General features: G+C 40.4%; 2 protein-coding genes across 3 annotated transcripts in view; one reads left to right on the forward strand and one right to left on the reverse strand.

The window, feature by feature from the left end:
* On the forward strand, positions 1–26,546 carry DYTN (dystrotelin). Its single transcript, XM_089519323.1, has 16 exons — positions 1–49; positions 602–659; positions 3,095–3,169; positions 5,646–5,847; positions 9,113–9,198; positions 10,633–10,733; positions 11,180–11,251; positions 13,690–13,853; positions 16,088–16,199; positions 17,151–17,296; positions 19,168–19,336; positions 20,820–20,890; positions 21,774–21,933; positions 22,969–23,431; positions 25,111–25,294; positions 26,258–26,546. Exons 1-15 carry the CDS (start codon positions 44–46, stop codon positions 25,260–25,262), a joined length of 2,037 nt encoding a protein of 678 aa, XP_089375449.1. The 5' UTR covers positions 1–43; the 3' UTR covers positions 25,263–25,294; positions 26,258–26,546.
* Positions 26,139–27,185, reverse strand: part of ADAM23 (ADAM metallopeptidase domain 23) — a 115,651-nt gene continuing 114,604 nt past the window's right edge. For both annotated transcript variants that reach the window (XM_089519322.1, XM_089519316.1), the window contains exon 26: positions 26,139–26,284. In XM_089519322.1, the coding sequence (XP_089375448.1) occupies positions 26,139–26,284 (146 nt within the window). The remainder of the gene's footprint in view (positions 26,285–27,185) is intronic.

The following is a 27,185-nucleotide window of genomic DNA, read 5'->3' on the forward strand; positions in this document are numbered from 1 at the left end:
GCCATTTCACGGTGAACAGTTTTTCTTGGGACATCATTTTACAATGAAGGTAAATTGTTTTAGTTATCGGAGGTGGAGCAAGGAAGCTTTAATATATGAACACTGAGGTAAGATCTTCACTGAAGGAGAGCTAGCGCATGCAGTTGTAACACAATGTCAGAGCAAGGGGGCTGACATTTTATATTACAATGACTTAAGTATTTATACTTAAATACCTGCTTTTCCTTGGGTGCAGCAGATCTCCCATCTGAACTGGTGCTTCAATTAAAAGCTGACTGGAACAGAGTGATACAAACTGTACAAGTGAATAGTATTTGAAGGATATAATTTTAAACTCAATGATCTGGCATATGTCTTTGTTGTTGCTTGGGGTCTTAATCTTGGAAGGATAGAAATAATAATAATAATAATAATAATAATAATAATAATAATAATAAAAATCTTGGCAATATCTTATTAAAAGAACAGGTGTAAGAGGCATCCATATGTTTAGAAATGACATTTTATTGTATTTTTCCTCATTACAATGTATACTATGAGTGGTGCTGGATGTGTCTTCTGCTGCTGTGGTTTAAAAGTGGTAGCATTCCTCTTGTTACAGGAAATCCACCATTATCCTCAGATCCCCAAGTTTAATCAGATGGATCCCGATCAACAAGGTAAATATTTAACAGCGCCCAGTGCCCCCCCCACCACCACCACCAAAGTTCTCAGTTATCTCATTCAGTGGCCTCCAATGAAAAATAGATCTTTGACTGTTTGTTTTTAAAGGTAGGATTGGGAGCTGTGGGCCATCATTTTACATAAGACGGTGAGTACATCAAAAAGCGTATTCATGTGCATACACATCTCTGTCTGGTGATCTTCTATCACCAGAATTTGGAAACATCACTTTTTACAGCTACAGCCCACCAGGTTTGAAGGATTCTGGGAATTGTAGAACATAAAAAAGAGAACTTGCCCAAATTTTGGCTGACATATCTGCACACTTCCCAAACAGGAGTGCATCTTCTCTATGATGTGTATGTGTTACAACACATGCAGAAATATCCATACATTTACTTTTTAAAAAAAATGCCCACTTCGGTGAGAATACTCTTTACCTGTAGCCACATTTTTCATATAGAAAGCCACATTTTTGTGTCTGTGCAAGATGGTTAGTTTTTGCACAAGAAAAGCTATCTTCTACAAAAGAGCCATCTGGAAAAAGGTTTAGGTTTGTTGTTGTTGTTGTTTTTGTTTGGTTTTTTTGGCATCATAAATATGTTTTTCACATGAAACAACATGATTTTCATGCAAAACTCCCCAGGTGTATTTCGGTACAAAATAATTCCCTGGATGTGAATTCAGCATGTGTTCAGCTGAATATTGAATTTACTTAAATAAAACTGTTTTAATTTGAATGCTATTATTTCCTTATTAAATGTTAAATGAATATACAGGAATGTGCGAATGAAAATACATACAGTAAATAAACAAAATATTTTTATTCATGTACTACACTGAGTGGGAGGGCACAAAGTTCACATGTCAATGTAAAGGGGGGTCCCAAGGATAAAAAGTCTGAGCACCACTGGGTTACCTGGTTAAACCAATACAATGTTGTTAAATGCCTGTCTATAGAAATCTCCCTCTACAGTCTCATTCTTTTGGCTTGGTGCCAAACCAATTGAAGTGTTGGTGCCAGGCAACTGTTTTGGAGGGAGGTTTTCTTCCATAACCATGGCACCACTGCTTGGAAAGCCCTTTTCCTTGCAAAGAATCTGTGCACCTCTGAGAGAAGAGGAATCAGGATTGTGATTCCATTAAGGCACATCTCCAACTGTCCAAGTTTAGCAGAGAAAGCCCCAACTAATTCTCTGCCATCTCACTTTTTCAACTGCTTTTAAATTGTCCCAGTTTCTCTCTCATCCTCCCCCTTTGTCCTCAGCTTACTTCAAATTGCAAATTGCTGCAGCCACTTCTTGTTTGTATCTTCTTCCTCATTAATAACACTTTGTTGCCTGAATCAGAGCAACAAACATACCCTCTTTCACTCATGTCAAGGTGTACAGTAACCAAATCCATCCCAATAACTTTTAAAGAGTATTTCCCCAGCATGTCTTCCCAACTGTAGCAATGCAGTAATAAGTTAACTGGGTAGCCTTCAGCTGCCCCTTTTACAGCCAGATCAGGGCTGCGGCAACCACACGCCGATCTGGCCTTTCCAAGGCATGAAAAGGAGCAGCAAAAAGTGGCTCCTTTTTGCACCCAGGAAAGGATGTGAGCATCACGGCTTTATAGCACTCCTTCGGCACTGTGTCCTGTAGATACAATGCCAGAAGAGTGCCATGATGCTATGCAGCATGGCATCATGCCACCCTGGGGGTGGAGCTGGGGTGTGAGTCATATGGATGCTACGCCCTGACTTCACCGCCAACCCAGCCTTTAAGGATGGTCTGCACAGGGCCTGAGTTAGTTGGCTCAGCATTTGCTATCCCTTTGCGGTAATCTCAATCTGAGGCAGCCATCTTATTCTGCCTAATGGCAAGAACCTGGCAAGAACCTGTGTGGCACAAGAGAATTAAGTGCCATGTGGATGATTCTAGTGCAAACAGGAGCAAGCTGGGTGGAACAAGAGAACTTTAGGTATCCCGTGTAAGTATACACAATAGTCCTGGAAAAGTATTCATGCAAACTTTTACAGGTCAAGAGCAAAGGAAGGACCCTCATACCAAGTCAGATCATTGGTCCATCTAATTCCGTATTTGCCACATCCTCTAAAATTACTTTTCGAGACTACAGTTTCCATGATCATTGGCCACACTGCCAGAGGGAATTCTGGGTATGGTAGTCTAGAAGAATAACTTTCCCACAGACTGCTGCTTTTTAGGGCTTCATATAGGTGCCAATTTCCAGCCCTACCTGGAGTTGCCAGGATGCGAAGCTGGAACTTCCTGTGTGCTCCACATGTCTCCTATGTCTGAACTATGCTCCTGACCCTTGAATCCTCCTTTCGTATTCCTAGTTGCTACCTCTAACTGCTGTCTGAAGCTGGCTTTTATCACCATATTTAAGATAATTTGATTATGGTATATTTTACTTTTCTTCACAGAGGCTCTGAATATCATTCCTAATTCTGTCTACAGAACGGCCCTGAAACTCCGTGCTGTGCAAAGCCTCTGTCAGCGTAAGTCATTTAACAGTCAAGATTAGTCCTACTTCTAAATAACTGGGGAGGAACTGAGTCCAACTTTGCCCCTTGCAGACCCTATACTGGAGTGGCTCAAATGTTTCCAGGCTTTAGCAGATTGTGTTTCTAACTGGATCAGACTGATGTAATGGATTTCTTATGGAAGCACACCGGAAGATGTGAAGTACCATTGAACCCACCAACTCTTTTGCAAAGCACCAGTGTTTGGAAATAAAACGTGTGATTTGTCCACTTTCCTCTTTTGTCCAGGTTTAGAAAGAAGGCAGGGACTCCAGAGTTGGTTCCATAAGCCATGAGTTTAGAGGTAGACAAGTGCTGGAAGATGATGTGAAGTCATTTATATATTTAAAGAATGTACATACACTTGGCCTTCAGTATCCACAGATTCTTGATCCACAGATTCAACCATCCACATCTTGAAAATATTCAGAAATATAAATTCCAATAAGCAAGTCTTGATTTTGCCATTTTATATAAAGGACACAATTTTATTATGCTATTATATGCAATGGGACTTGAGCATCCATAGATTTTGGAATCCATGGGGGTTCTTGGAACCAAGCCCCAGTGGATACCAAGGGCCCACTGTAGCACCTTGAAAGGCAAAATCCTCTGAAGATAGCTTACTAAAACTGGTTAAAAACCACATAAAAATATAAGGAATGCAAAAGCAGTTTAAAATCAACAGCAGTAACAGCCCACAATGTACTCAGGCAAAATGGAGCAGTATCACAAGAAATGCTGGAGAACAGGGAATGATAGGAGTTGTGGTTCAACATAGTGGGGCAGAGGAGAAATTGGGGAAGGCTACTTTAGGGCTTATGTCACATGTAATAAGAAAGAAAGGTCTGGAAGACTAGCCATCTACTTGTAGGCTAGAAACAGAAGCTGTTTTGTGTTGGTAATAGGTTTGCCAAGTACAAGGGCACTGAAGGCCAGGATCTTTCCTAGGGATGAGAGAATTGCACAGAATGCATTCTCAACATGGCTCCTCCATGACTGTGATTGTCCACCACCACATTAGACCTTAGTCAGTTAACAGGAGCATTCACAAGTCAAAAACATCATGGCTTAATAATGTTTCCATGGGGTGTGTGGTATACTTTTAAAGATCCTTTTGTAAATGCTATGGTCTCAGATGGTATAGTCACTTAAGGGTGTAACTACTTAAAGATTGTATTACCACTTGACTGACTTCATAGAATTCAGTGAGTAGAGGTATTTCCCACTAAAAATCTTTGCGCTGGTCACCCCAACATCCCTCAGCCTATACCCATTGTGCTCAAACCGTGGCATCTCAGGAATGGGAAGTAGTAGCCCTGAAAAGGCTATGTGCAAACAATGAGACTATGTATCAGGCTCATGTAACACTACAGCTCATTCTCACCTCAAGAGGGCTGGACGTGGGCTAGCATCTGAGAAAAGGGCCAGTCCTAGTATTAAGAAGGTGACAGGCTCTGAGTAGCAGCTGCAACAAGGTGTTGGAGGAGGAACAGTTGTGAACTAAGGGGAATCAAAGGCCAGCATGGGGGCGGAGTGGGAGCATGGTGTCCATTATAGGGTTGCTACGACACACGCCCTGATTCCACTCCATGCCAGCATGACACCATATGACCCACCACACGGCGTGCGGCGTCACAGCACTCCTCTAGTGCTATATCCAGATGATGCAGCACCAAAGAAGCACAGAAAATCTGTGGTGCTGGCAGCTATGGCGCCCTTTTCGTGGCACAGAAAGAAGCTACTTTTTGCAGCTCCTTTTTGCGCCATGGAAAAGCCAAGTTGGGGCTGCAGCATGTGGTTGCTGCAGCCCTGATCTGGTGAAGAAAGAGGGGGCTGCAGGCTACCCCTCAGTGACCTGTCCTGTTTCATTAAGTGAAACAGCTCCCCCAGTGACCTGTCTTGTTTCACTCAACAAGCCTGCTGCCTTCAGGTGAGTTGGAAAACCTTGGCTTCAAGGTTTTATTCAACCACTGTTGAAAAAAAATTCAATAGAGCAGTGGTAATGGCTACAAATCCAATAGTGGATCTATAGTGAAAAACGTCAGAATTGATGGTGTACCTTACTTCCTGTAATGGTTTTTTTTCCTCTCCTCCAAATGAATGGTTGTTGTTGTGGTCTTTCAAGTTGTTTCTGACTTTTAGCAACCTCAAGGTGACCTATCATAGGATTTTCTTGGCAAGTTTTGTTCAGAGGGGTTTTGTATTGCCACCCTCTGAGGCTGAGAGAGTGTGACTTGCCCAAGGCCACCCAGTGGGTTTCCATGGCCAAGCCAGGATTTGAGCCCTGGTCTACCAGTGTCCTAGTCCAATGCTCAGAACATTACACCATGATGGCACTTGCTTTGAAACTAGCAACTCATCTTGCTGAAATAAGAAATTATCCTTTGCTCAGTCTCAGTTGGGCACAGGCGAGGACTTTGTAATAAATGCCTTGATTTATTTTTCACAGTTGATTTGGCTGATACCTCCTTGATTCAATCCATCCTGCCAAGCCACCCATGCCAAGCTGAGAAGCAGAAGCCCCTGCCAGTGGAGCAGCTCCTAAAGCAACTCAAGTTGCTTTTCAAGAGAGCCAGATTAGAGAAGCCTGGCCAGGTCGAACCCAAGGCCCCAGAACTAACACTGAGCCTCCTGACTTCTGCATATGACAGGTGAGACAAAAAATAAATAAATCATATCTCAGTCTTAGCTTATTTAGAAGTCTTCCTCTGAGCCCTATTTTGGTTTGGGGTTTCTAATTGCTGCAGAGATGTCAGTAACTGGAGTGTTGTTGCTATTTAAATGCAGAATTATAAATGTCCTGCAATTCCATATGCTGGTGCTGAGCACAACATTTAGTATCCTGAAGTCAATATTGGAATAATTAAGAAGCTCAATTTCTGATCCATACAGCTGCAAGACATACATGAATATACTTAGTGAAATCTCAGAAGCTAAGAAAGAGTCTGAGTTGAATTTATCCAACAGTTAGGTACAAGATTACAATTCCCTAGTGTAGTTCTTCAAGATCAAGTGTGGGAACAGAATAAATTTTGATAAAAATTGCTTTATTTCTATTATTTATGACATAGTATTAAGAGCCCGTATGGTGTAGTGGTTTAAGTGTTGGACCTGGACTCTGGGAGACCAGGGTTCAAATCTCTGCTCAACCATGAAAACATACTGGGTGACCCTGGGCAAGTCACACTCTTGTCAGCCTCTTAGAGAAAGGCAATAGCAAAACCCCTCTGAACAAATTTTGCTTAAAAAAACCAAAACCCTGTGATAGGTTTGTGTTAGGGCTGCCATAAATCAGAAAAGACTTGAAGGCATATAACAACAATTAACATAGTAGGTAGTGAAAGTGAAATTTCTTTACTGCAGAATTTCAATCTCCTTGGTGTTGCATTCATGCTTTGTCTAAGCACAAGATGTACCTGCCTGTCAAAATAATGACACCAACATACAATTCTGCACATGACAAAAAGTTCAAGACATTGCTTCAGTCTGAATTATAGTTCAAAGATGTTTGTGCTGTTTGAATTTCATTTTACTATGACTTTTGCACATGCATGATTTTATTTGCTATGAATTGTCTGTATTCAGTTAGTTCTCATCATATCCCACGCATCATAATAATCCTAGATCAGGTAACAGCTTTACACCAACCAACATTATACCATACCATACCATACCATACCATACCATACCATACCATACCATACCATACCATACCATACCATACCATACCACACCACACCACAGTAAATACAGTATACAATAAAATTGATAAACAGTCAGCAGGGAGGTTGGCAATAGATCCAATCCTATTCAGTTGTGAAATATTTCTTTCGAATGCAGGTAAGCAGATGAGTTGTGCCTTGGTGCTAAAATGTCAATAAAGCTATCACCAGGCATACATCCTGGAGGTGGGTATTTCAAACTCAGGAAATATTCACAGAGAAGGCATATGTGTATTTTCACTTGGTGTACTCATGGTGAGTCAAGACAGGTTCCACCCCCTTTATGTTAAAGAAGCTAGGACTTTGTTTTCAAAAGAGATGATGATGATGATGATGATGATGATGATGATGATGATGATGATGACAATTTTATTTATTTATTGCCTCTCCTCAGAGCAGAGTACAGCATGTTAAAATACAAAACATAATTAAAAATACATAAATCCACAGTTAAAACACAACACTGTAAAACCACTAAATATATTCATATGAGCTCCTATACAAATTAAAATTCATGATTTAAAATTGACTAGGTAGGACCACTGGAAGAGATGTGTCTCTGGTGCTGTTTTAAATTGAATCAGTGTTTTCAGCTGTTGCATCTCTTCCAGAAAGAAAATGAAAAATTCACCACTATTTCAGATGTCCCAGTGTGGGTGCCATTCTTGGGTAGCATAAGCAATCCTAAGGAAGAAAAAGATCCCAGCTTAGTCCAATGTTTAGTGGCCAAAGATTGCAGGAGGAGTGATGATGGTAGCAATGGTAGAATGGAATGGCTGAAATCCTGAACATCAGTGTTTCATAGTGCAGCAGTTTGTCCCTCTTGCTTGTCAAAATATCTGGAAGATATAACCATAGGGCAATACTGTTCATGTGATATCCAAGACCATGGGGAAGCTGGCATACCCTCAAAATGGTACAGCCCAGAGAACACAGGACCAGTTTGTCAAGCAGATGCGTATAGAATATGGCCTGGTACGCCTGACTGTGTATCCTTGGTTTTATTTTACACACACACACACCATGCACATGCACATGCACATGCACATAAACACACACCAATGGAAAGATAGTCCACTAGTAGGATTGCCAGGTGTACCTTATTTTCAAACCTGCACAGCTTGGCAGTAGGAAGGGACCAAAGTTAAAATAGATTAACTTCTTCGGGCCACAGATAGGTTTTAATTAAATATTAATTCATATTTATTAATTCATAATAATTAACGTTATTAATACTAATTCCATCCTCTTCCTCCTCTATGTGGCCTTTTCCTGAAGAGAAAGCTGAGCAGCGGAGGAGCATTGCAAGTGTTCACCCATCCTCATCCTCTTCTTTTCAGGAGAAAGCCTAGCAACAGAGGACCCTTGTAGGGCAAATAGTTGCTCATCTTCCTCCGCCGCCGCCACCCAGCCTCCTCCTCAGGAGAAAGCCAGATGGTGGAGAAGCCATGCTCAGCAAGCCTTTGCTCATCCTCCTTTGCGGGCCTTTGGTGGGCTGCATGTGGCCCCTAGGCCGTATGTTGTGCAGGCCTGCTTATTGTGAAGAATGCCCCTTATATGAAGGCTGTCACGCTTGTCCTTTACATAGACTGAATGTGACTCCAAAAATCCGATATTTGGGGATGTGAGAGTGATGAGAGGAACAGGGGTTCTATAAATCTAACCAAATCTGGTATTCAGGTTTCTTTGAATTTTAATAATTGTTGTCACACATTCTTTAAAGGATTGACATGGATTTGGGTTTTGTTCATGCATGCCAAGAAAGAAACCAAATGTGTATTTTCATGCAATGTCTCATATAATTTATAGAGAATGTGGGCAATAATGGCAATTTTATTGAGAAATTCATGGCTAAATTAACTGAAATGAGCACTCTTATCTGGTATTTAGGGAGGAGATAATTTTCTCGATATCCACTTCCTGACAGTCTGCCCCAATTGCCATAAATTTCAGTTTTTCCTGCTTGCTATTCTGAAATCCTGGCAGCCCTACCAACTAAGAACACAAAAGTATGTGTTTGCACATTGATTCACTGCACTTGTGATATCACAACTTATGATATCATGCCCTCCGTGATGACCCTCACAGCGTTTACATTTCTTAGTCAGATAAAGAAACATAATATTATGTTGTTATGATATCGTTCATGTGGCAGCTGTTGACCTTCCTCCTTGTCACTCTTATCGCATTGTAGAAATGGAGTGGGTTTTATCCAGCCACGATCAGCTGCAACTGCTCTGATTGCTCTCTCAGGAGACAGCTTGCCTACAAAATACAGAGGTAAAGGATGTAGCTACCTTCCATACTGATCAAAAGGCTGCTGACAGAGTGCATTTTTCCCTCTATGAACAAGACCAGTCTTGCCAGGCACATACAGAATGAACTGGAGATCTCCTCTGGGGGTAACAGTTGCACAGCTTCTCTTTCCATATCCTTTTGTTTTCGTATACTGATCACTAGACATTGGTAAGCAAATGGGCAGGTCGGAGCACAATCCAAGAGTTAAATGGGCACAAGGCAATGGAAACTAACTGGCTCTACCTTTCATGGTTTGTTAAAAAAAAAAAGTCAAAAGTATGTAGTGGTTAGAGCAGGGGTGTGAATCATGCAACTCTCCAGATGATGTTAACATCATATCCAACACTGACTGTGCTGTCTAGTGTTACCCAAAAACCTAGAGTCCCAGGAACATAGAATCATAGAATAGAATAGAGTTGGAAGAGACCACAAGGGCCAATCCAGACCAACCCCCTGCCATGCAGGAACTCTCAATCAAAGCATCCCTGACAGATGGTCAACCAGCCTCTGTTTAAATACCTCCAAAGAAGGAGACTCCATCACTCTCTGAAGCAGTGTGTCCCACTGTCAAACAGCTCTTATTGTCAGGAATTAGTTTCTCCTAATGCTTCAATCTGGGGAAAGGCTGTGAGTTGGGAAGCAGCAATACTCACAGCCATTAAGTAATAGCCTTAAGTCTTACATGACCACTTATGAGAAGTATACTTAAATAACACCATGACCTTTCTTGGTTCATGCTTTTTGGCCTCTGTGTAACTGCTATTATAACAAAACATAACAAAATATCTGTACCCCAGAACAATGTGGAGAATGCAAGTTGTGTTAACACTGGAGCTGCTGGGAGTTGCAGTCTCACAACATCTGGAGGGCCCTGTGATCTCCAACCCTGCTTTAGTGTCAGACTGCAATAGGGAAGAGTCAGGTACAAATCCCCACAGAGCCATGAAACACTCCGGATGGTCTGGAGTCGGGTCTTGGCATAATCTATTTTATGGGGCTGTTCTGAGCGTAAAATGGGGCTGGTGAAAAACAATGAGCATCACTTCAAGCTCCAAGTGGGATGCAAAAGCAGTAAATAAAGAATGGAATAATGAAAAAATTTTGCATCTTGCTTTTCTTCCAAGGGGTTTGGTACTATATAGAAGGGGTTTAGTCCATTTTATTATAAATAGCCGTCTTAGTATGTAAGAATCAGTATGTAGAGAGATCTTGTTGCACCTTTGAGACTAACTGAAAGAAAGAAATTGGCAGCATGAGCTTTCCTAGACTAAAGTCTGCTTCCTCAGATGCCAATTTCTTTCTTTCAGTTAGTCTCAAAGGTGCTACAAGATCTCTCAATGTACTCAAAAATATAGGTTAGAAAATCATTTCTTCAACTCTGTGAAGATTCTGACTGACAACATCTGGTGTTGGTAGCTCTTTTTCAGCTTTATGCAACATGTGCAAGAAAGGGTTCTGGGAGCACCTTTCACATTACCCGAACCAGTGTGAGGAATATGCTCACTGACTTACTTCAGGTAATTCACTTCTGTTACAATGAAGAACTGGAGGGAAGGTAGATCTCCTAAACACCTCTCCAGTTGGTTGGCCAGCATTTGCCACCACCTCCATCCATGAATGGCCAATTACAAGAGACTGTGAATGTTGTAGCCCAAAATATCTGGGATGGAAGCTGAAGTCTGGCAATATCTGAATAGCCACATGCTCACCAAGGCTGGGCTATATTAAGGGAGAACAACCCTCAGGTTTCAAGGGATGAAGGATGGGAGAAACACTACTGAAATTCTTAAGATTACTCTTCATGTTTCCACTGAGAAGTGCACATATGTACACGCACATTTGTATTCACATTTGCCCCCATTACTGTACTTCCAGTTTCTTATTGCCTTGAATTAATCATTAAGATTGCAGTTTTCTCTTATTGATGGGTTTAGTCTAATATGTGTTTCTCCCTCCACTACAGCTCCTGACAGTTGTTGGAGAAGGCAGTAACATGTCTCATGTGGAAGCTGCAGCACGTACTTGTTTCAGTGGGGTAAGTCAGAGGAACTATAACAGGGAGATTGAGTCTGAGTTACATTTAGCAGATCATTGGCTGAAAATGCACTTCTAGAACACATTGTGTACTGGCAATAACAATTTCTACACAGCTTCATCCCATAAAGCCTTGGCTGTCATCAAGCCAAGTGGTCTCCAGTACAATAAGGAATCATTTTGCATGATCCACCCTATGGGCCTTCTCAGTTTATGGGCTTTGACGGAACCTAAACATCACTGCTGGGGTTCTTTCCAACCTTACCCCACCAAGCACAAGCCATATCAAGCCATTTACATTGCCGTGCTGTCCACTGGACACAGAAACAAGTCTGAGTGAGTTCAGTCTTGGACACTATTTGAGGTGTGTGAGCTTGTAGATCCAGACACTATTTCTTAAAAACTTTGGCACAGTAAACACTCAATTCCACATCCTGCTCAGCAACTTAAACAAGATGTTGTAATTAGAAGTAATTTCGGAACTACGGGATACACTGTTTAATATACTTAGTTACATTGTAAACTCACCACTCCCCAGGCTTGCAAAATTGCAAAAGAACAGTGGGTGATTTCATGCTGTCTAAAATAAAATCTGATAGTGGGACATGCAGATGGCTGCTGGTTTCTGAAAGGCAATGCATAGGACAGGCCATTGTTTGAACAATTGAAATCTACCTACTTGTTTTCTTAACCTCCGTTTGTTAGAAGCGGAAATATTTTCTGGTGTAATAGGGTTCTTTAAGACCCCCAATAACCTGATATTAATAAACTCCACCTGGCTGTTTCTCATTCAAAAGGGACTCTTTTGCTTTCTAGATAGGTAGATATTAAGAAAGTTTCCAGACTGGGAAGTGTGACCAATTTGGCATTCCAAAGGCACAGTGCAGCTCCTCAATCTTTTTTCCTAAACAGATTTTTTTTTTCTGGTAAGGAAAAAGAGGACAAAGGATTGGGGAAATACAATGGAAGAGATCTGGGACTGGGATCAGAGGCAGTTCTAGAGATATATATATGCCATGTCTGTGTCTGGCTTAAATGCATCTGAGGGCGTAGACTGAAGTCTAGGAAAGCTCATGCTGCCAACTTCTTTCTTTCAGTTAGTCTCAAAAGTGCTACAAGATCTCTTTACGTACTGATTCTACAGACTCACACGGCTATATCTTTGAATTCTATCTCTATTTTAAAAACTGTTTTTAGAGTTATCTTGAAGGTTTTGATCTGGGTTTCAGTTATTTATTGAATGTTTTTAAAAGCACTTTGTGGTTTTTTTAATAAAAGCTATTTTAAAAACTGATTTTAGAGTTATTTTGAGGGTTTTGATTTGGTATGTAGTTATTTACTGAATGTTTTAAAAAGTGCTTTTATCTATTGTATATTGCCTCAGGGGCAATGAATCCATAATAACAATAAGAAATAAAATCCCATGAATGATGTGGTGTAGTGTCTCGGTGAGGGCCTCTTCTGGAAACACTCCCAAGTGGGCATTAAAACAAAACCCTAATTTCTTAGTCTGTCAAGGGGAAAGCAAAAAGGTGTGGTTCAGTTGTAGGCCTTGTTTGTGGCATGTAGACATGTGTGCTGGATCCACATCATATGTATCCATCAAGTTTAATGGCAACCCAACATGCTTTCTGTTTTGACTGCTAGTGTTGATCTTCCTTGTCTGGGATGGAAGGATCCACACCACCTTTTGTACAGCTAGACAGAGCCATAATAGAAATCAATGCAAAAGCCACAATGACTTATAGCAGTGGTTCTCAAACATTTTGTCCTTGTGACCCCCTTTAGCAATAGCAAGTATATTTCTATACCACTTATCAGTGAACTGGCACTCCATAAGCGATTTACAATATGTAAGCCAATTGCCCCCCAACAAGCTGAGTACTTCTTTTACTGACCTACAAAAGGATGGAAGGCTGAGTCAACCTTGGAGCCCCTGGGATTCGAACTCACAACCTTGTGGCTGCAGTACTGACATTTAGGGCTCCTAATAATCCACATGTGAATGTTGTACATCCCCCCTCCTCAACATAGTATATGGATAAAAATTATTTTCTTTGTTTAGTGTGGGTTTTTTTTTATTCTCACATTCCTATAACTTTAACATGTTATAAGGAAACAGTTTCTCTTCTCATTCAGGACAGGAAAAGTTTGGGAAGTGGAGGAATGGGGGGGGGGGGGATTGGGGCCTCCAAGTCTCCTATGCTCCTTGAGAAATTCTCACCCCATCCCCAGAGGTCCCACCACACAGTTTGAAAACCACTGCCTTACAGTATTTGCAACTGAAGTTGACACCTCAAGACAGGTTCATAGTGGGAAACCAGCGGGTCACTCTCTACTCCAGAAAACAATCCTAATGACACACCAGACTTTGCGTTGTGTCTTGTTGTGGCGCCTGAGAGCAAAAGAGGCCTTGAAACAACTGGAATTCTCTTCCAGGTTCTGAACTCAGGCATTGGAGAAGAGAGATTCTTGGCTTGGCTCCAGTCTGAACCTGCAATCCTCCTCTGGCTCCCCACCCTCTACAGGTTGTCAGCAACAGAAATGGTCACCCACCAGGCCAAATGTAATGTCTGTAAGAGCTTTCCTATCACTGGACTAAGGTGCATTGCATTATATAATGGGCTTGCTAACGTTGCTGTTATTTGCCTTTCAGGAATGGCTGGAGGCCCTCTTCTATAGTGTGGCTCAGCAATGCTTGCTGAGATGAAAGGAGACACTTTTTCCCCCCAAGCTGCTTTAATTGGGAATCATGCAGCCCTCCAAATGTTGCTGGGCTGCAAATCCTACCATTTTTCATCACAGGTTATACTGGCTAGGGCTGATGGAATTTGCAGGCCAACAACATCTGTAGGACCACCAAATGGCCCTCAGATGCTGCCATCAAGATGTCTTAACCTGAGCTGGAAAAGTTGCCTCCTCCCCTCCTTTCTCTTCTTTTCTTTTCTTTTACACTATAACTTCCACAATCCCTTGTTCAGCATGGTCAGTGTAGTTTGAAGTATTAAGTAAACTGTAATCCAAACAAACAAACAAACAAACAACATATTTGCCAGGCTCTGGTTTTCTATAATACAATTAGCAACCAGGTAGTCTTCTATTGGAGCAACAGTTACTTTTATAGCATATTGTCACGGCCTTATTGGAAGATATACAGTACAACAATGTAATTATAATAATTATAACATGTTTAACAGTATGAGCACAATGTATGTCTTTAAGAGAATAACTACAAAATTTATAGAAGAATGTGTTACCTCTTTTATAACTATGTTTGTAGGAGATTTGTGAATAGCGCTTTAGCCTTGGAAGAGAGCATCCAAACCATGAAGATATGCCTCTCTTCCAAGGAGTAGCTGCAGAAGTGAGAGGCTGAATAATGAAGTAGACATGAAGTAATAGTAGCAATAAAGAGCTTGATTGCTCTCACATTTTTCTTTCCTTCTATTAAACACATCAAGAGTTGCAGAAGTGAAAGGCTTGATAATAAACAAATGCCTTTTCAAAGTCTAAAGTAAATGCAGGATAAGAAATTAGAGTTATGTAAAGATCCTAGCTGCAATTTAGAAAAAAATATCTTTTTTCTACTACATCACCCCAAAGTTGGGGAATTCTGGGAACCATACTCCAAAGGACAACTTTTCCAAGATCCAATCCTAGATTATTCAAAAGGTACCTTTTGAAAGCTCTGATCCTAGCACATTATGAATCTGGCATTGCATAAACCCATTACAGTAATTCAGCAAGTCAAGTGCCAGATGTGCCCTCAATCTTGCCCCTTCGCTTGTACATTAAATTGGCTGTTGATGATGTTTGTTTGTTTGTTTGTTTTTCTTGTTTTAATAGCTACTACAGTACTCTTCCTGTTCTTTCCTTTTGACTGTTGGTACTTCTCTGAGATGGCTAAGAAAACCAGTGACCAATCCAGGAAAATAGCTGGGTTTTGAGCTCAATACTCAGATGGAAAAACCACCAAGGAATACCATGTGCTGCATTGCTATCTTTCAAAGGAAAGCAATGTCAAACCACATTTGAGTTCACCTTTCCTAAGAAAACCCTTTGAAATTAATGGGGCTGCCATGAGTCCATAAGACTCAAGTACACACAAAAATACTGGTTAAGGTTTTACAGAATCATAATCCAGCTAGTGGATTATTCAGCATGTCCAGAGGAGGGCGACTAAAATGGTGAAAGGTCTGGAAACCTTGGCCTATGAGGAACAACTCAGGGAGCTGGGGATGTTTAGCTTGGAGAAGAGAAGGTTAAGAGGTGATATGATAGCCCTGTTTAAATATTTGAAAGGATGTCATATTGAGGAGGGAGCAAGCTTGTTTTCTGCTGCTCCAGAGAACAAGACCCAGAGCAATGGATGCAAGCTCCAGGAAAAGAGATTCCACCTCAACATTAGGAGGAACTTCCTGACAGTAAGGGCTGTTCGACAGTGGAACACACTCCCTCAGAGTGTAGTGGAGTCTCCTTCCTTGGAGGTCTTCAAGCAGAGGCTGGATGGCCATCTGTTGGGGATGCTTTGATTGAGATTTCCTGCATGGCAGAATGGGGTTGGACTGGATGGCCCTTGTGGTCTCTTCCAACTCTATGATTCTATGATTCTAGTGTCATTCACAAAACTAAAAAAAATAATAATTGTCCCAGGAATTGCAGTCTTCTGTGAAAAGAGGCACATAGAAATGCCTTCACTTTATTCAATCTATTGAAAAAAAATATTGGTGTTAATATTACTCATGGATGATCCATGGATGAACTTAGCTGTTTGTTTTGTTTTTTGCTGTTAAGCTCCCACTGACACATTTAATCTTTATTGTTATTTATTGGACAGGTATCATTGTCTGAAATGCCTAAACTTTGACCTTTGCCAAGTCTGTTTCTTTACTGGACTAAACAGCAAACCCCACAAGAAGTCACATCCTGTGATAGAACACTGCAGGCCAGTAAGCAATGCATTCCTTTACTTTTTCTGAAGTCTAGTGATAGGCTTCCCTATGTAAGTTGGCTTTCAAACTACTGACAGATTGCTTTATGTAAAAGTAGGGTAGTTTCCTTTGAAAAGCAAAGATGCTATTGTGAAGTCGAAGGCTTTCATGACTGGCAACCATAGATTTTTGTGGGTTCTTCGGGCTATGTGGCCATGTTCTAGAAAAACTCACAAAAAGCCAAAAAAAAAAAAAAAACCCACAAAAATCTAAAGATGCTATTGTCTAATCATCATATTCTATTATTATTCTATCCCACATGAAACATTTCTTTCCAGGGCAGGGGAAAGTACAACCATTTCTGCAACCAGCGTGAAAAAACTTTGGATAGCACTCTTTAAGGCTGTCACTTAAGAATACTGAATAAAAGTGTCAGAAATTACACTGGGATCTTCTACATAATCCCCAGTGTACCTATGTAGAATCCATATGCAGGCCCATATGTAGAAGAAAATTTCCTTGTGTGCAGAAGATAGCATCTTCATTCCAGTGCTCATTTGGATGCTGCTTAACTAATCTGATGTACCTCTTTTGAGGCAGACAGATATGGGAAATCCTATCCAGCATCATTGGCTCTTTCAGGCTTGGGTGATAGTGAAGTTACCTTGAGAATAACAGTCAAGTCAATCTAGCCAGGAGTGGGTTCATGGAAGGCAAGAGGGAAATGTATTTGGTAATCTTAACTACCTGCCTCCACCACTGTTGTCCCCATGGGCATATTGCCATTCATACTTAGTCTTAATGCAGGTGTTGCTATACTCCCATTTCCAAGAGTAGCTTCTCTGTTTACTTGCAAGGGAAAAAAAGAGACAATAAACAAATGGTACTGTCTACTGGTGCCTTAATATTTTCAGTCAGGGCTTTTAAAATTAGTCACCTCTGCTCTTCATGATTCTGTCATTTGAACAGGTGTCTGCAAAAGAGAACCTCAAGCTATTTTTCCGTATGATCCGAAACAATTTGCTGCCAGGACGTTGCAACAGGAAAGAAGCGCTGAGAAGAAAGGTGTTGGGGATGACAGGTAACAGAGATTTTTCTGCCCCAGGCCAAACACTGTAAGTACCTCATTTTATAGTGGATATTTGGGGGACTAAAGTTACCTGTATTGAGGGTGTTTGTGTGTGAGTGCATGCATACCTCTTAGGCAATTAGATAGAAGTACGCCATCACTGAGTAGCATTGTTACGATATGTTTAGATCTTTGTACTTCAAGATTGGAAAGAGAAACATTCAACATCTGCCTTTCGTTGGTTGGAAGTACCAACCACATCATACCCTCCAGCATTTCACAAATGAAAACTGGACACATGGGCTAAGCAGCATCAAAGAATCATCAAGATGGCAAAGTTATTAGTGAGGAAGGACACAAAAGCTAGGAGATGTAGCAGCAGTTTTGCTTGAGCCTACTGCAGGCTCTTCTGGTTTATGTATGCTTCCTCATTAATAACTTTTCCCATTTTAACCATGCTTTGATGTTGCTTGGAAACATGTGTCCCATTTTTGATTTGTGAAATACAGGAGGGTATGCTATTCCACTACCATCTCAATGTATGTCTTTCTTAACTGTCCCAATTCCTGCCTAAGTTGGAATGCCTTTGCCTATTTATAAAAATGTTTAAACAACAAAGAGGCTTGTTCCACCTTAAATGATTATTATTATATGATAATTTTGTCTGATTATATTATTATTAAATTATTATTATGGGGCTTTGTTTTACTGAAATATGTACTGTACCTCTTTAATGCATTTTTTCTTTATGTATCCCTGGTTATTTATTTTTTTACATCACTTTTTAAAATTGTCTACTGTTTCCATGTAATTAACTAAAAAGCAGAATTGGTCTCATGGGAAAGGGGTGCAGGTAATATAATAGAATTGTAAAATTGGAAGGGGTCCCCAGTCTTATATTAATTCTTTGTCACCCCACTTTTTCAGCTGCTTTCAAAATGTCCCAGTTTCTTTCTCCTCAATTTACTTCATTTGATATAAACTGAGCTCAAAGTGCAAAAGCAATTTGAATTCTATGAGTTCAGCAGAGGTAAAAGGAGAGGAGAGGAGGAGCCTTGCCCTTCCCAGTGGCCTCAGGCAAAAGCAATCTACTGCAGCTTTTTCTAACTTGTCTATTCTTCCTCCACCTTTGGCCATCTTGACCACACACTGATATTGTTTGGCCACATACGTCTCATTTTTAATCTGTGAAATGTTGGAAGGTGTGGTGATATATAAATAAAGCACTCCACTCCCAAAGAAAGTTATCTAAGGGTCAAAACAAACTGCCCCAAAACGAAGGGCTGGAAATGCTAGTTTTAACTTTAGAGAGGCACCATAGCAGACAAACTGTGCGGTGTCCCACCGGAGTAAAAAGAACCTGCAAAAAGCAGGTTCTTTTTATGGCATCCGTCTGATGTCATGAGTTTGCCATTGGCACACCGGTGACGTAAGCGACATGCAGCAACGTGGACGGGATGCCACCATGATGTCGCTGCCTATACAGACTAGGGTTCCAGAGCGTGTGATTGATGCGCACTCCAGAACCCTAGTATCGGTGGCGGCATGCTACTTCAGGCCCATTGGTCCTGGGCCTAACTTCTGTTTAAAGTCTTCCAAAGAAAGGAGAATCCGCCAGCATTCCAAGGCAATTTAGTTGAAAGGTTTTGCATGCACACAAGTATGGCTGCAGGAATTTCTTTCGTGGAATAGCATAAACACACGAACACACCATATTGCGTGACAAAATACATGTGAAAGATTTTCAGTATGAAATCCATGCAATTCTTTGACATAAGGAAGTAGCTGTATAATTCTTTTTATCCAGGTCATTGTATCTTTGATCTTATTTGGAATATGTTCTAGTTGTCAGACTGAGGAACATGGTTGCGTATATGATATAATTCCTCCTCCTCCTCCTTCTTTCTCTCCTTGCAGTCCTGCTCCCATTCAGCTCATTTCCTCAGGAGATCTTGGACCATCTGACCTGAAACTTGAACATACTTTAGAACTTCAGCAGAGCAAACCTTCAGATGGCCAAATATCCCAAGCACAGCAGAAAGAAAATAACAGCAGACTACTCAACCCAGAAATAATATCCAGTCAGGTAAATAATACAGGGTAACGGTGTCCCTCCCCTAAATACCATAAAGGCACCAGATCCCATCTGATCTTGGAAGTTAAGCAGGGTCAGCCCTGTTTAGTACTTGGATAGGCGATCACCAACAAATACCAGGGGCTCTAGGCTAGATTTCAGAGGAAAGAATTGAAGGAAAATCCTATAAAATTAATGGGGTCAATAGGTGACTTAAAGGCAGTCTCGCATGCGTACACACACACATATTTCTCAGACCAAGACTGAAGATCCGTCATTACTCAGAAATAGTCCCGCTGAATTTATAAAAGCTGTTGCTGTTGTGTGCTTTCAACTCTTTCCCAACATATGGTGATCCTAAGGTGAACCTATCATGGGGTTTTCTTGGCAAGAGTTATTCAAGGAGGGGGTTACTTCAAATGGAGTTTCAAATGGAGGAGCAAGGATGAAATGACTGACTTAGAACTAATAACAAAAGTTTGATTCTCTATGGACATGAATAAAGACATATGTTTCTGTCTCGCCACAGATATAGCAATGTTAGGATGGTTGTGGTATCACCAGGGAGTTTTGTTATTAATGGTCAATGTGTTCATTTTATATACATCTGGCATTTAATTAAATATTAAATTAAATGACATTTATTGTAATGTTTATATTTTCCTATCTGGTTGTGTGTAAGTATAAAAGTGGGAAATCATCAGTGTGGGTTAGTGCCTCCACGGCTGCAGATCACAAGTATTGCATATTGTCATTGTGTTTGTAGTCACTGTGATCGACTTGTCACCTGATGGACCACCCTTCTGGTGATGAGGCTGTCCATACCTAGCTACACTGGTCCTCAGGAGACAGACATGTAGTCCCTCACTGGGGCCTAACCAATCTGATAGACCCTTCCAGAACTTGGATTCCACTTCATGTATCCCAGGTCATTTTCATGATGACGTGTAAGAGCAGGGTTTTGTTCAGAAGATAGAGCTATTTCTACCAATGGAGAATAACACTTCGTGTACTTGCTGAAATGGACTTTAGTTCATAAACACTCAAGCTGTTATAAATATATTAGCCTGTAAAGTGCTACAGGGCAGTTTTTAAAAAAGATTCCCATATGTGGATGACTTTTCTGGCTGTCTCATACTGTCAGACTGTGGTTTCCATAATTTTGTTACATTCTGACTGCTACTGGGTTCAAAGTTGTAGCATAGTTATCAGTCAAAACACATGGGGTGGCATCCTGCAGGTGAATTATGATGACATAACTAGAACTTGCTCCACCACAATTTACTTGTCATATATGTGATGTTTATTGTGTGTCTTTTTGTATTTTATATTGGGGTTATATTAAGTTGTGGGGTGTTTTTTTTTTTGCAGTTTTTGTTTCTCATGTGTTTTTTCATTGCAGCATCTTAGCCTTCATTTTTCCTGTTCTGTGTGATTGTCATCTACTTCATATTGCAATGAAAGGTACTTTCCATCTTCTCCATTTCTTTTGCAGGTGCTTTCTTCTGTTAAGGTAGAGTTGGCTAAAACACAGGAATCGATCAATGCTCTTCAGAATGAGAACAGGTGAGTGTTTGCAGCCTCAGCCCAATCTCTGGAGAAGTTTCATTATGGAAATTAATGAGAGGTAAATTAGAGAAAACCCGCAAATGCCCGAAGTTCATCACACGACATCACTGTTAATGTGAAATAACATGAAGTTAAACCAAAATTAAACTGGAGAAAAACGTCAGCTTTTTACTTTCAGGAAATTCCGAAAGTAAAAAGGTGGTGTTTTTCTCCGCTTTAACTTTGTTTAACTTCATGTCATTTCATTTTAGCAGCAATTCGGTGTGATAAACTTCCCGAATTTGTGGGTTCTGTTCAAATTTAATTTAACTCTCATTTAAATCCTGTTTTCCCATGAGATCTCGGTAGTGTGATAAAGCTCATAGTTTGAAAGAACATCAATCTGAAGTGTAGAAAAAGAGCACACTCAAAAAGTGGTTTACATTTTCAGAGCCAGGGAATCTTTATCTCCACATCCACTGCTTGCACAGCCAAGACCAGATTGAAGAAGATTACTCTGAGGCATCTCAGGCCAAACTGTTTAGCCCTTCATAGGTTGATGGGCTTGTGATCCAATGCAAACAGTGGCATGCTGGTGTTATTGGCTCTCAGCAGTCTGTTTGCTGGCAGGAGATGGGAAATCCCTTTGTCCCTTGGGAGTTTCTAATAAATCCTCAAGAACAGCCTCACCAAAATCACCTTCCAATAGAGCAGCCTCAAGGTATCTTGAGAGGCTGAATGTCAGACAATGAGGCTCTCTGGAAAATCTTCTCACCAAATGGGACCCTCAGGAAATCTTAATCTGGCTTCACTATGCCCAGGTCAATATTTGTTATAGCTGCCTTTCATACATTTTTCTTTTAATTTGGTATCACTGCTGTGCCATTTGAATGTTGTGCAGGTACCTGAGGAAGCAAGTGAGCAAATGGAAGAACCAAGTGCAGATCCTTCACTCTGCTCAAGAAGAGAGAAACTGCGCACTGGGGGCCAGGTTTGATGAGTTGATAGTGAACCAGGAAAACCTCAAGATGGAGCTCCAGAAAATGGGAATAGAAATTAAGGTACAAAAGGAGTCAAAAGGCCCTGGGGACAATTCACAGAGAATTACATCAAGATCCACAAAGAACGAATCAGATTCAAAATCTTGCTAAGAATAGACTAGTGGATGAAATTATATGTATGAACTTACTTGATTTGTCAGACAGCCCCAGTCAACCATCTGATGCCCCACTTTTCCAGTTGATTTTAAAAGGTTCCAGTTTCTCTCTCCTCTTCCTGCTTTCCCATTTTGTTTTCAGATTACCTCTACTGCTGCAAACTGAGTTCAAAGTGCCAAGATAATAAGCATTCAGTAACCCAGCAGGAGGGAGAGGGGATGAGGGGGCAGAGTCCTGCCCTTCCCAGTCGGCTCAGGCAAAAGCCAACTGCTGCTGCCTCTCCTAGCTTTTGTGTTCTTCCCCATTAATAACTTTTGCTTCCTTAACCAAACTCTGATGTTGCTTGGCCATGTTTGTCTCAGTTTTCATCTGTGAAATGTTGTAGGTTATGAATATGATGCATTGTGTAAGAAGTCACTTTTCAAGAACAAATTCTAGCATAGAGGTGGGGAAATTCTGCCCCTCTGGAGATTTGGGCCTACAGTTCCTATTAGCTTCAGTCAGCTTGGCCAATGGTAAAGGAATATGGAAACAAGTCCAAAGCACCTAACAGTTATTATCTAATTAACCAGAAAAAAGAGACAATGGGGGGGGGGGGGAACAGGACAGACATCAAAGAGATATGAATCTAGTTCTCTAAGAGGCACTAGATATGTTCTTCATATTTGTATGCAAACACACACACACACACACACCTCCCTGCCAGTGGTGCTGCTGGATAATTTTAGACTTGACTCAGTAGTGTTAGCTGCACCCTTGGCCTTTAGATGAAGTACCCAACAATACTCTTCCCCCACACTATTTGAGAACTCTTTTCTGTAATATAGATAATATAATTATTTTCTTTGCATCTCTCTCTCTCTCTCTCTCTCTCCTTCCGTTCCTTCCCCTCTGCTCTCTCTTCCTCTCTCTGCACCTTATCTTTCCTTTACAACACAGACTTTACATAACAAGAAATCCTTGAAGGAAAAGAATGTTCAGAATGGATCCACTTGTCCTCCATCAAAGGTGAAGCATACGAAATATTTGAAGTACAAGTCTTTGGATTGCTCAGCTCCCTCTGTTGAACAGAAGTGGTTCTTGAAGGAACCACAGACTGGCCCACTCACCAGAAATTCCAGATCATCTGAAGCCTCATTGCAGTCACAATTCTTCCCAAATGCCAGTCCTGAAGTTGCACATCACAAAAAACCAAATGGCAGAACTGTTCCTCTTACAAATGGTTCTGGAGATCAAAAGCCTGAACACAGCGAGGACCATCTAAGTACTAGGTTTAAGACCTTAAGCTCTCACTCTTTCCCTATAATGGAGACATGTCTCAGCAAGAGGCAGACAGAAGAGGAAGAACTGCAGCACTTAGTGAGGAAGCTGAAGGATGCCCTGTCCTTCCAAGTACAACCAGGTAAATCTGTTCTGACTTCATAAATGTTCCAGCAGCATCTGATCTTCAGAGGGTAGATCATACTGATCAAATAGTTAACACTGCCAGTGTGTGTCATGTACTGGCTAACGTCAGTTCAAAAATACAAGCTTCAGCAGATTCAGAAAGCTTTGTTGAGAAAACTAAAGTTGTTCACAGTGTAATAATCTTGTCAGGGCTGAAATACCTGTGAGTTACAAAATATATTGAAAGAACAAGTGATTCAAATATCTTTGCACTCTTGCCCCTCATTCATCTTCAAAGCAAAACATTCTTCTACCCCCTTCCTTTCTTCTCCATACCAAGCATTCCCACCAAATTAATCTTGATAGCTCACAGTGTATTTTTCCTTCCCTTGAAGCTGCTCATTAGCCAGCTCCAAAGAAGATAAACAACCTCTCTACCCCATCATTACCAATTGTGTAGCAGATCCCATCATCCAGTATTACCAAGCATATGCAGAATATCGTTATAGCAAGTATGGCAGGATCTATTATCTTGTCAGTATGTTGATAGCTTGGGCACAATCCACTGGGAAGTCATTGTGTATCATCTCTATTCCAAGGATGTGAGCATCTCCAGATATTGTTAGACTGCAGCTTCCATCATCCCTGACTATTGGTTATGCTGGATAGAGTTGAGGGGACCTGCAGTCCAACAAAGTTTACAGGGCTACATCAAAATGACAGAAAACCATGCCAAAGCACCACCGTACTTTTGCAGAAATCCTGTTTATACTGGAATTGCTTTCATAGAGGGGCATTGTGGTGAACTATCCTTCCTAAACCATGTTCCTCCTCTCTTCACTGGGCCACCATCACTTACCCTGTCGGAAGAAGTCCTTTAAAACCTACTTCAGAATCTGCTTCAGCTAGACTTCCCCTTATCACTTCCATCTCAGGAGCTTCAGCCATCAGTCGCTTTGTATATCTTATGCTAATAATAATAATAATAATAATAATAATAATAATAATAATAATAATAATAAATTGTTCTTGTTATTATAAATAAAAATAAATATTTGTGGGACAGATCTTCACCAACTGCATGTTTTAAAATGTTTTTTAAAAAGGCCATTGAGGCAACTTACAGGGCCTGAATTCAACACTGGGGGCAACGGGAAGCCATTTTGAGGGAAAGGTCAGTGTAATAAAATCAGTCAACCTTCCAAAATTGGCTCAAATTCGGAAGAGGTAAGTCAGGCACTGGAGGAGGCGCTATAAATTTTCCTTGGTTAACCATTCTTTGAAACCTTTGAGTTACACAAAATAAAGTTGGGATCATAATCTTGGATGAGCATGTCCTCTTTATGGAATTGAGAATGCTTTGCTTTCCACAAGATGAGCATAGGTTTTGTACACTGAAATAATAATAATAATAATTAATAATAATAATTTGTTTTATTTATATACCGCTATTCCAAAGATCATAGCAGTGAACAGCAAGTAAGCTAATTAGCAAGTAAGCTAATTTGCCCCCAACAGTCTGGGTACTCATTTTAGCGACCTCGGAAGGATGCAAGCCTGAGTCGAGCTTGGGCCCTTTTGCTGGTCTTGAACTCGCAACCTTGTGGTTTCGAGTGAATGGCTGCAGTACAGGCATTTGAACATTGATGCCACATAACCATTTCTTTTCTTTTCCTTTCCCTCTTCCCACTGTAGATCAGCCATATGTACGCAAGAATGGATTGCTCTCCACAGCTGAGCATGTTTATAAGTCACTCTCTACTGTCATCAGCCATGTAACTTTGCCAACTAGGGAATATGAAGGCGGTGGTACTGGTCCGTTCCCATTGCTTGATTGCCCAAGATAAAGAAGATAGTCACTTCATATTCACTCACAAAGGTAATTCAGAAATTGGTTTTAAATCAGATGCGATTATGAACATTCTGTGATAACTGATTTTCATGCAGTGTTGGGGAAATCTTTCTATACAATAAGGTTCATTGGCTTTGGTATTCTAACCTTTTCATTCCATCATAGATACCAAATTTGTTCCAGCCTCTTGTTGCAAGGATATTCAATAACAAAAATTTAAAGTTCAGTCCAGTTGAAGTTAAACATCTTTTAATTGGGACTACCTGAATTGCCATGGTTGCATCGCCTGGAATCCTGGGATTTGGAGTTTGGTCAGAGGCAGCCAGTATTCCTCCCTCAACTGCAAAAGCCAGGATTCCATGGGATGCAGCCATGACAATTCAAGTGGAATCAAAGTGCTATAAATGGGGTTGCAAAACAGCCTGGAAAGGGAATTAACTCTTTCCCATTTTATGGCAATTGGATTTACATGTGCACAACTTTGGATGGATTGTGCCCATAAATAATCTCTGCAAATTTCGTGCAAATTGCATCTTCACATTGGGCCCAATCTGCAATGTCCTTATCAATACAAGGCTTCAGAACTGAAAACTTAAACATCCACACAATGTCTAATTGATTGCCAACCTCCAGATGAAAAGAAATAATTGGAAGCGGGGGGGGGGGAATAGAATGGGAGTTAATACTAAATCATTTTGATCCTGCTAATTTTAATGGGATGTAAAATCACGAAGGACTTTTTACTGGGTTGTACTCATAGTGTACAGGTATTCTTTCTCCATGAGAAAGAGATTTAAATAAAATTTAGAGCAAAAAACACAATATAATGGTATTTCTTTTTTAAAAATAGAAAGAATCAACAGGTACAATCCTAAACTCGTTCCTTCTTCATTCGTACATGTCCCATAATTCTTGTGAGTAAAGCAGACTGCCTCTTGTGAACATGGATGCTTATTAAGTCTTCATTCTGTTCTTTCTTCTTCCATATAGGAGTCACCTGAATTTGCGAAAAAGTGCCTAGATGTTGGGGAGAAAGCAACATGAAAATAAATTTCTAGTGTATCTGAAACCATACTTCTCCTGACATGATCAATACTGTTTCTTATTTCATGTCATTTTCAACTTTCTAAGTACTGATTATTTGATATGATAGAACAAACTCTCTCAATTCAGTGCTTTCAGTTGTGTTGGACTACAACTCCCCCCTCATTCCCAGCCACATGACTTATAAGTGTTGTCCTTTAAAACATCTGATGGGAACTCAGATGAGGTAAGGAAGTGTTACTTTCAGGAGACAGATGCTCAATGCACTTTAAGCCACCCTGACCATCTGATCAGAATGTGGATGTGGCAGGAGCTTTGCTGAAATGGCTGAGCAATTTTAGCAATATTCTTTAGCAATGTTAGCAATATTCTTGAAGCTGTGACAAAATCTTAGAAAACCATGCAGGCAAAAAGAGTATTCACAGTTTAGGACTTGTGCTCGCAAAATTCACATTTTTCATTATTGTTAAAAAAAAAACAAACACCACAGCTTTTTTTTTTTTTTTTACACAAGATACAGGATTTTCTGTACAGAAAATAATATTTCTGCACCTAAATATTATTTTCTGCATAGAAAAATTGTGTTTCCTGTGCAAAATAAATTTCAAATATTGTGCAGAATAAGTCCCAATCTGTGCAGATTCTCATCAGTCCAAGATTCTTGCCTGGGTTTCGCAACAGTTAAGTAATATATTTTTTTGAACATTTTAAAATATTCTTCCCATCCTTACTTTACTAAATAAAAGTTTTCCTATGAGACTGTGTCACTTATGCCTATCTGTTGAATAGCAATCACATTCTGGGCAGCCCAGCATCAGGATTTAATTTATCCTTGGTTAGATGTTATGATCCTGTTCGTTGTTCTGTCAAAAGA

The sequence above is a fragment of the Sceloporus occidentalis genome, unplaced genomic scaffold (genome assembly GCF_023333645.1).
Source record: "Sceloporus occidentalis isolate IW3139 unplaced genomic scaffold, rSceOcc1.0.p SCAF_4, whole genome shotgun sequence".
NCBI lineage: Eukaryota > Metazoa > Chordata > Lepidosauria > Squamata > Phrynosomatidae > Sceloporus > Sceloporus occidentalis.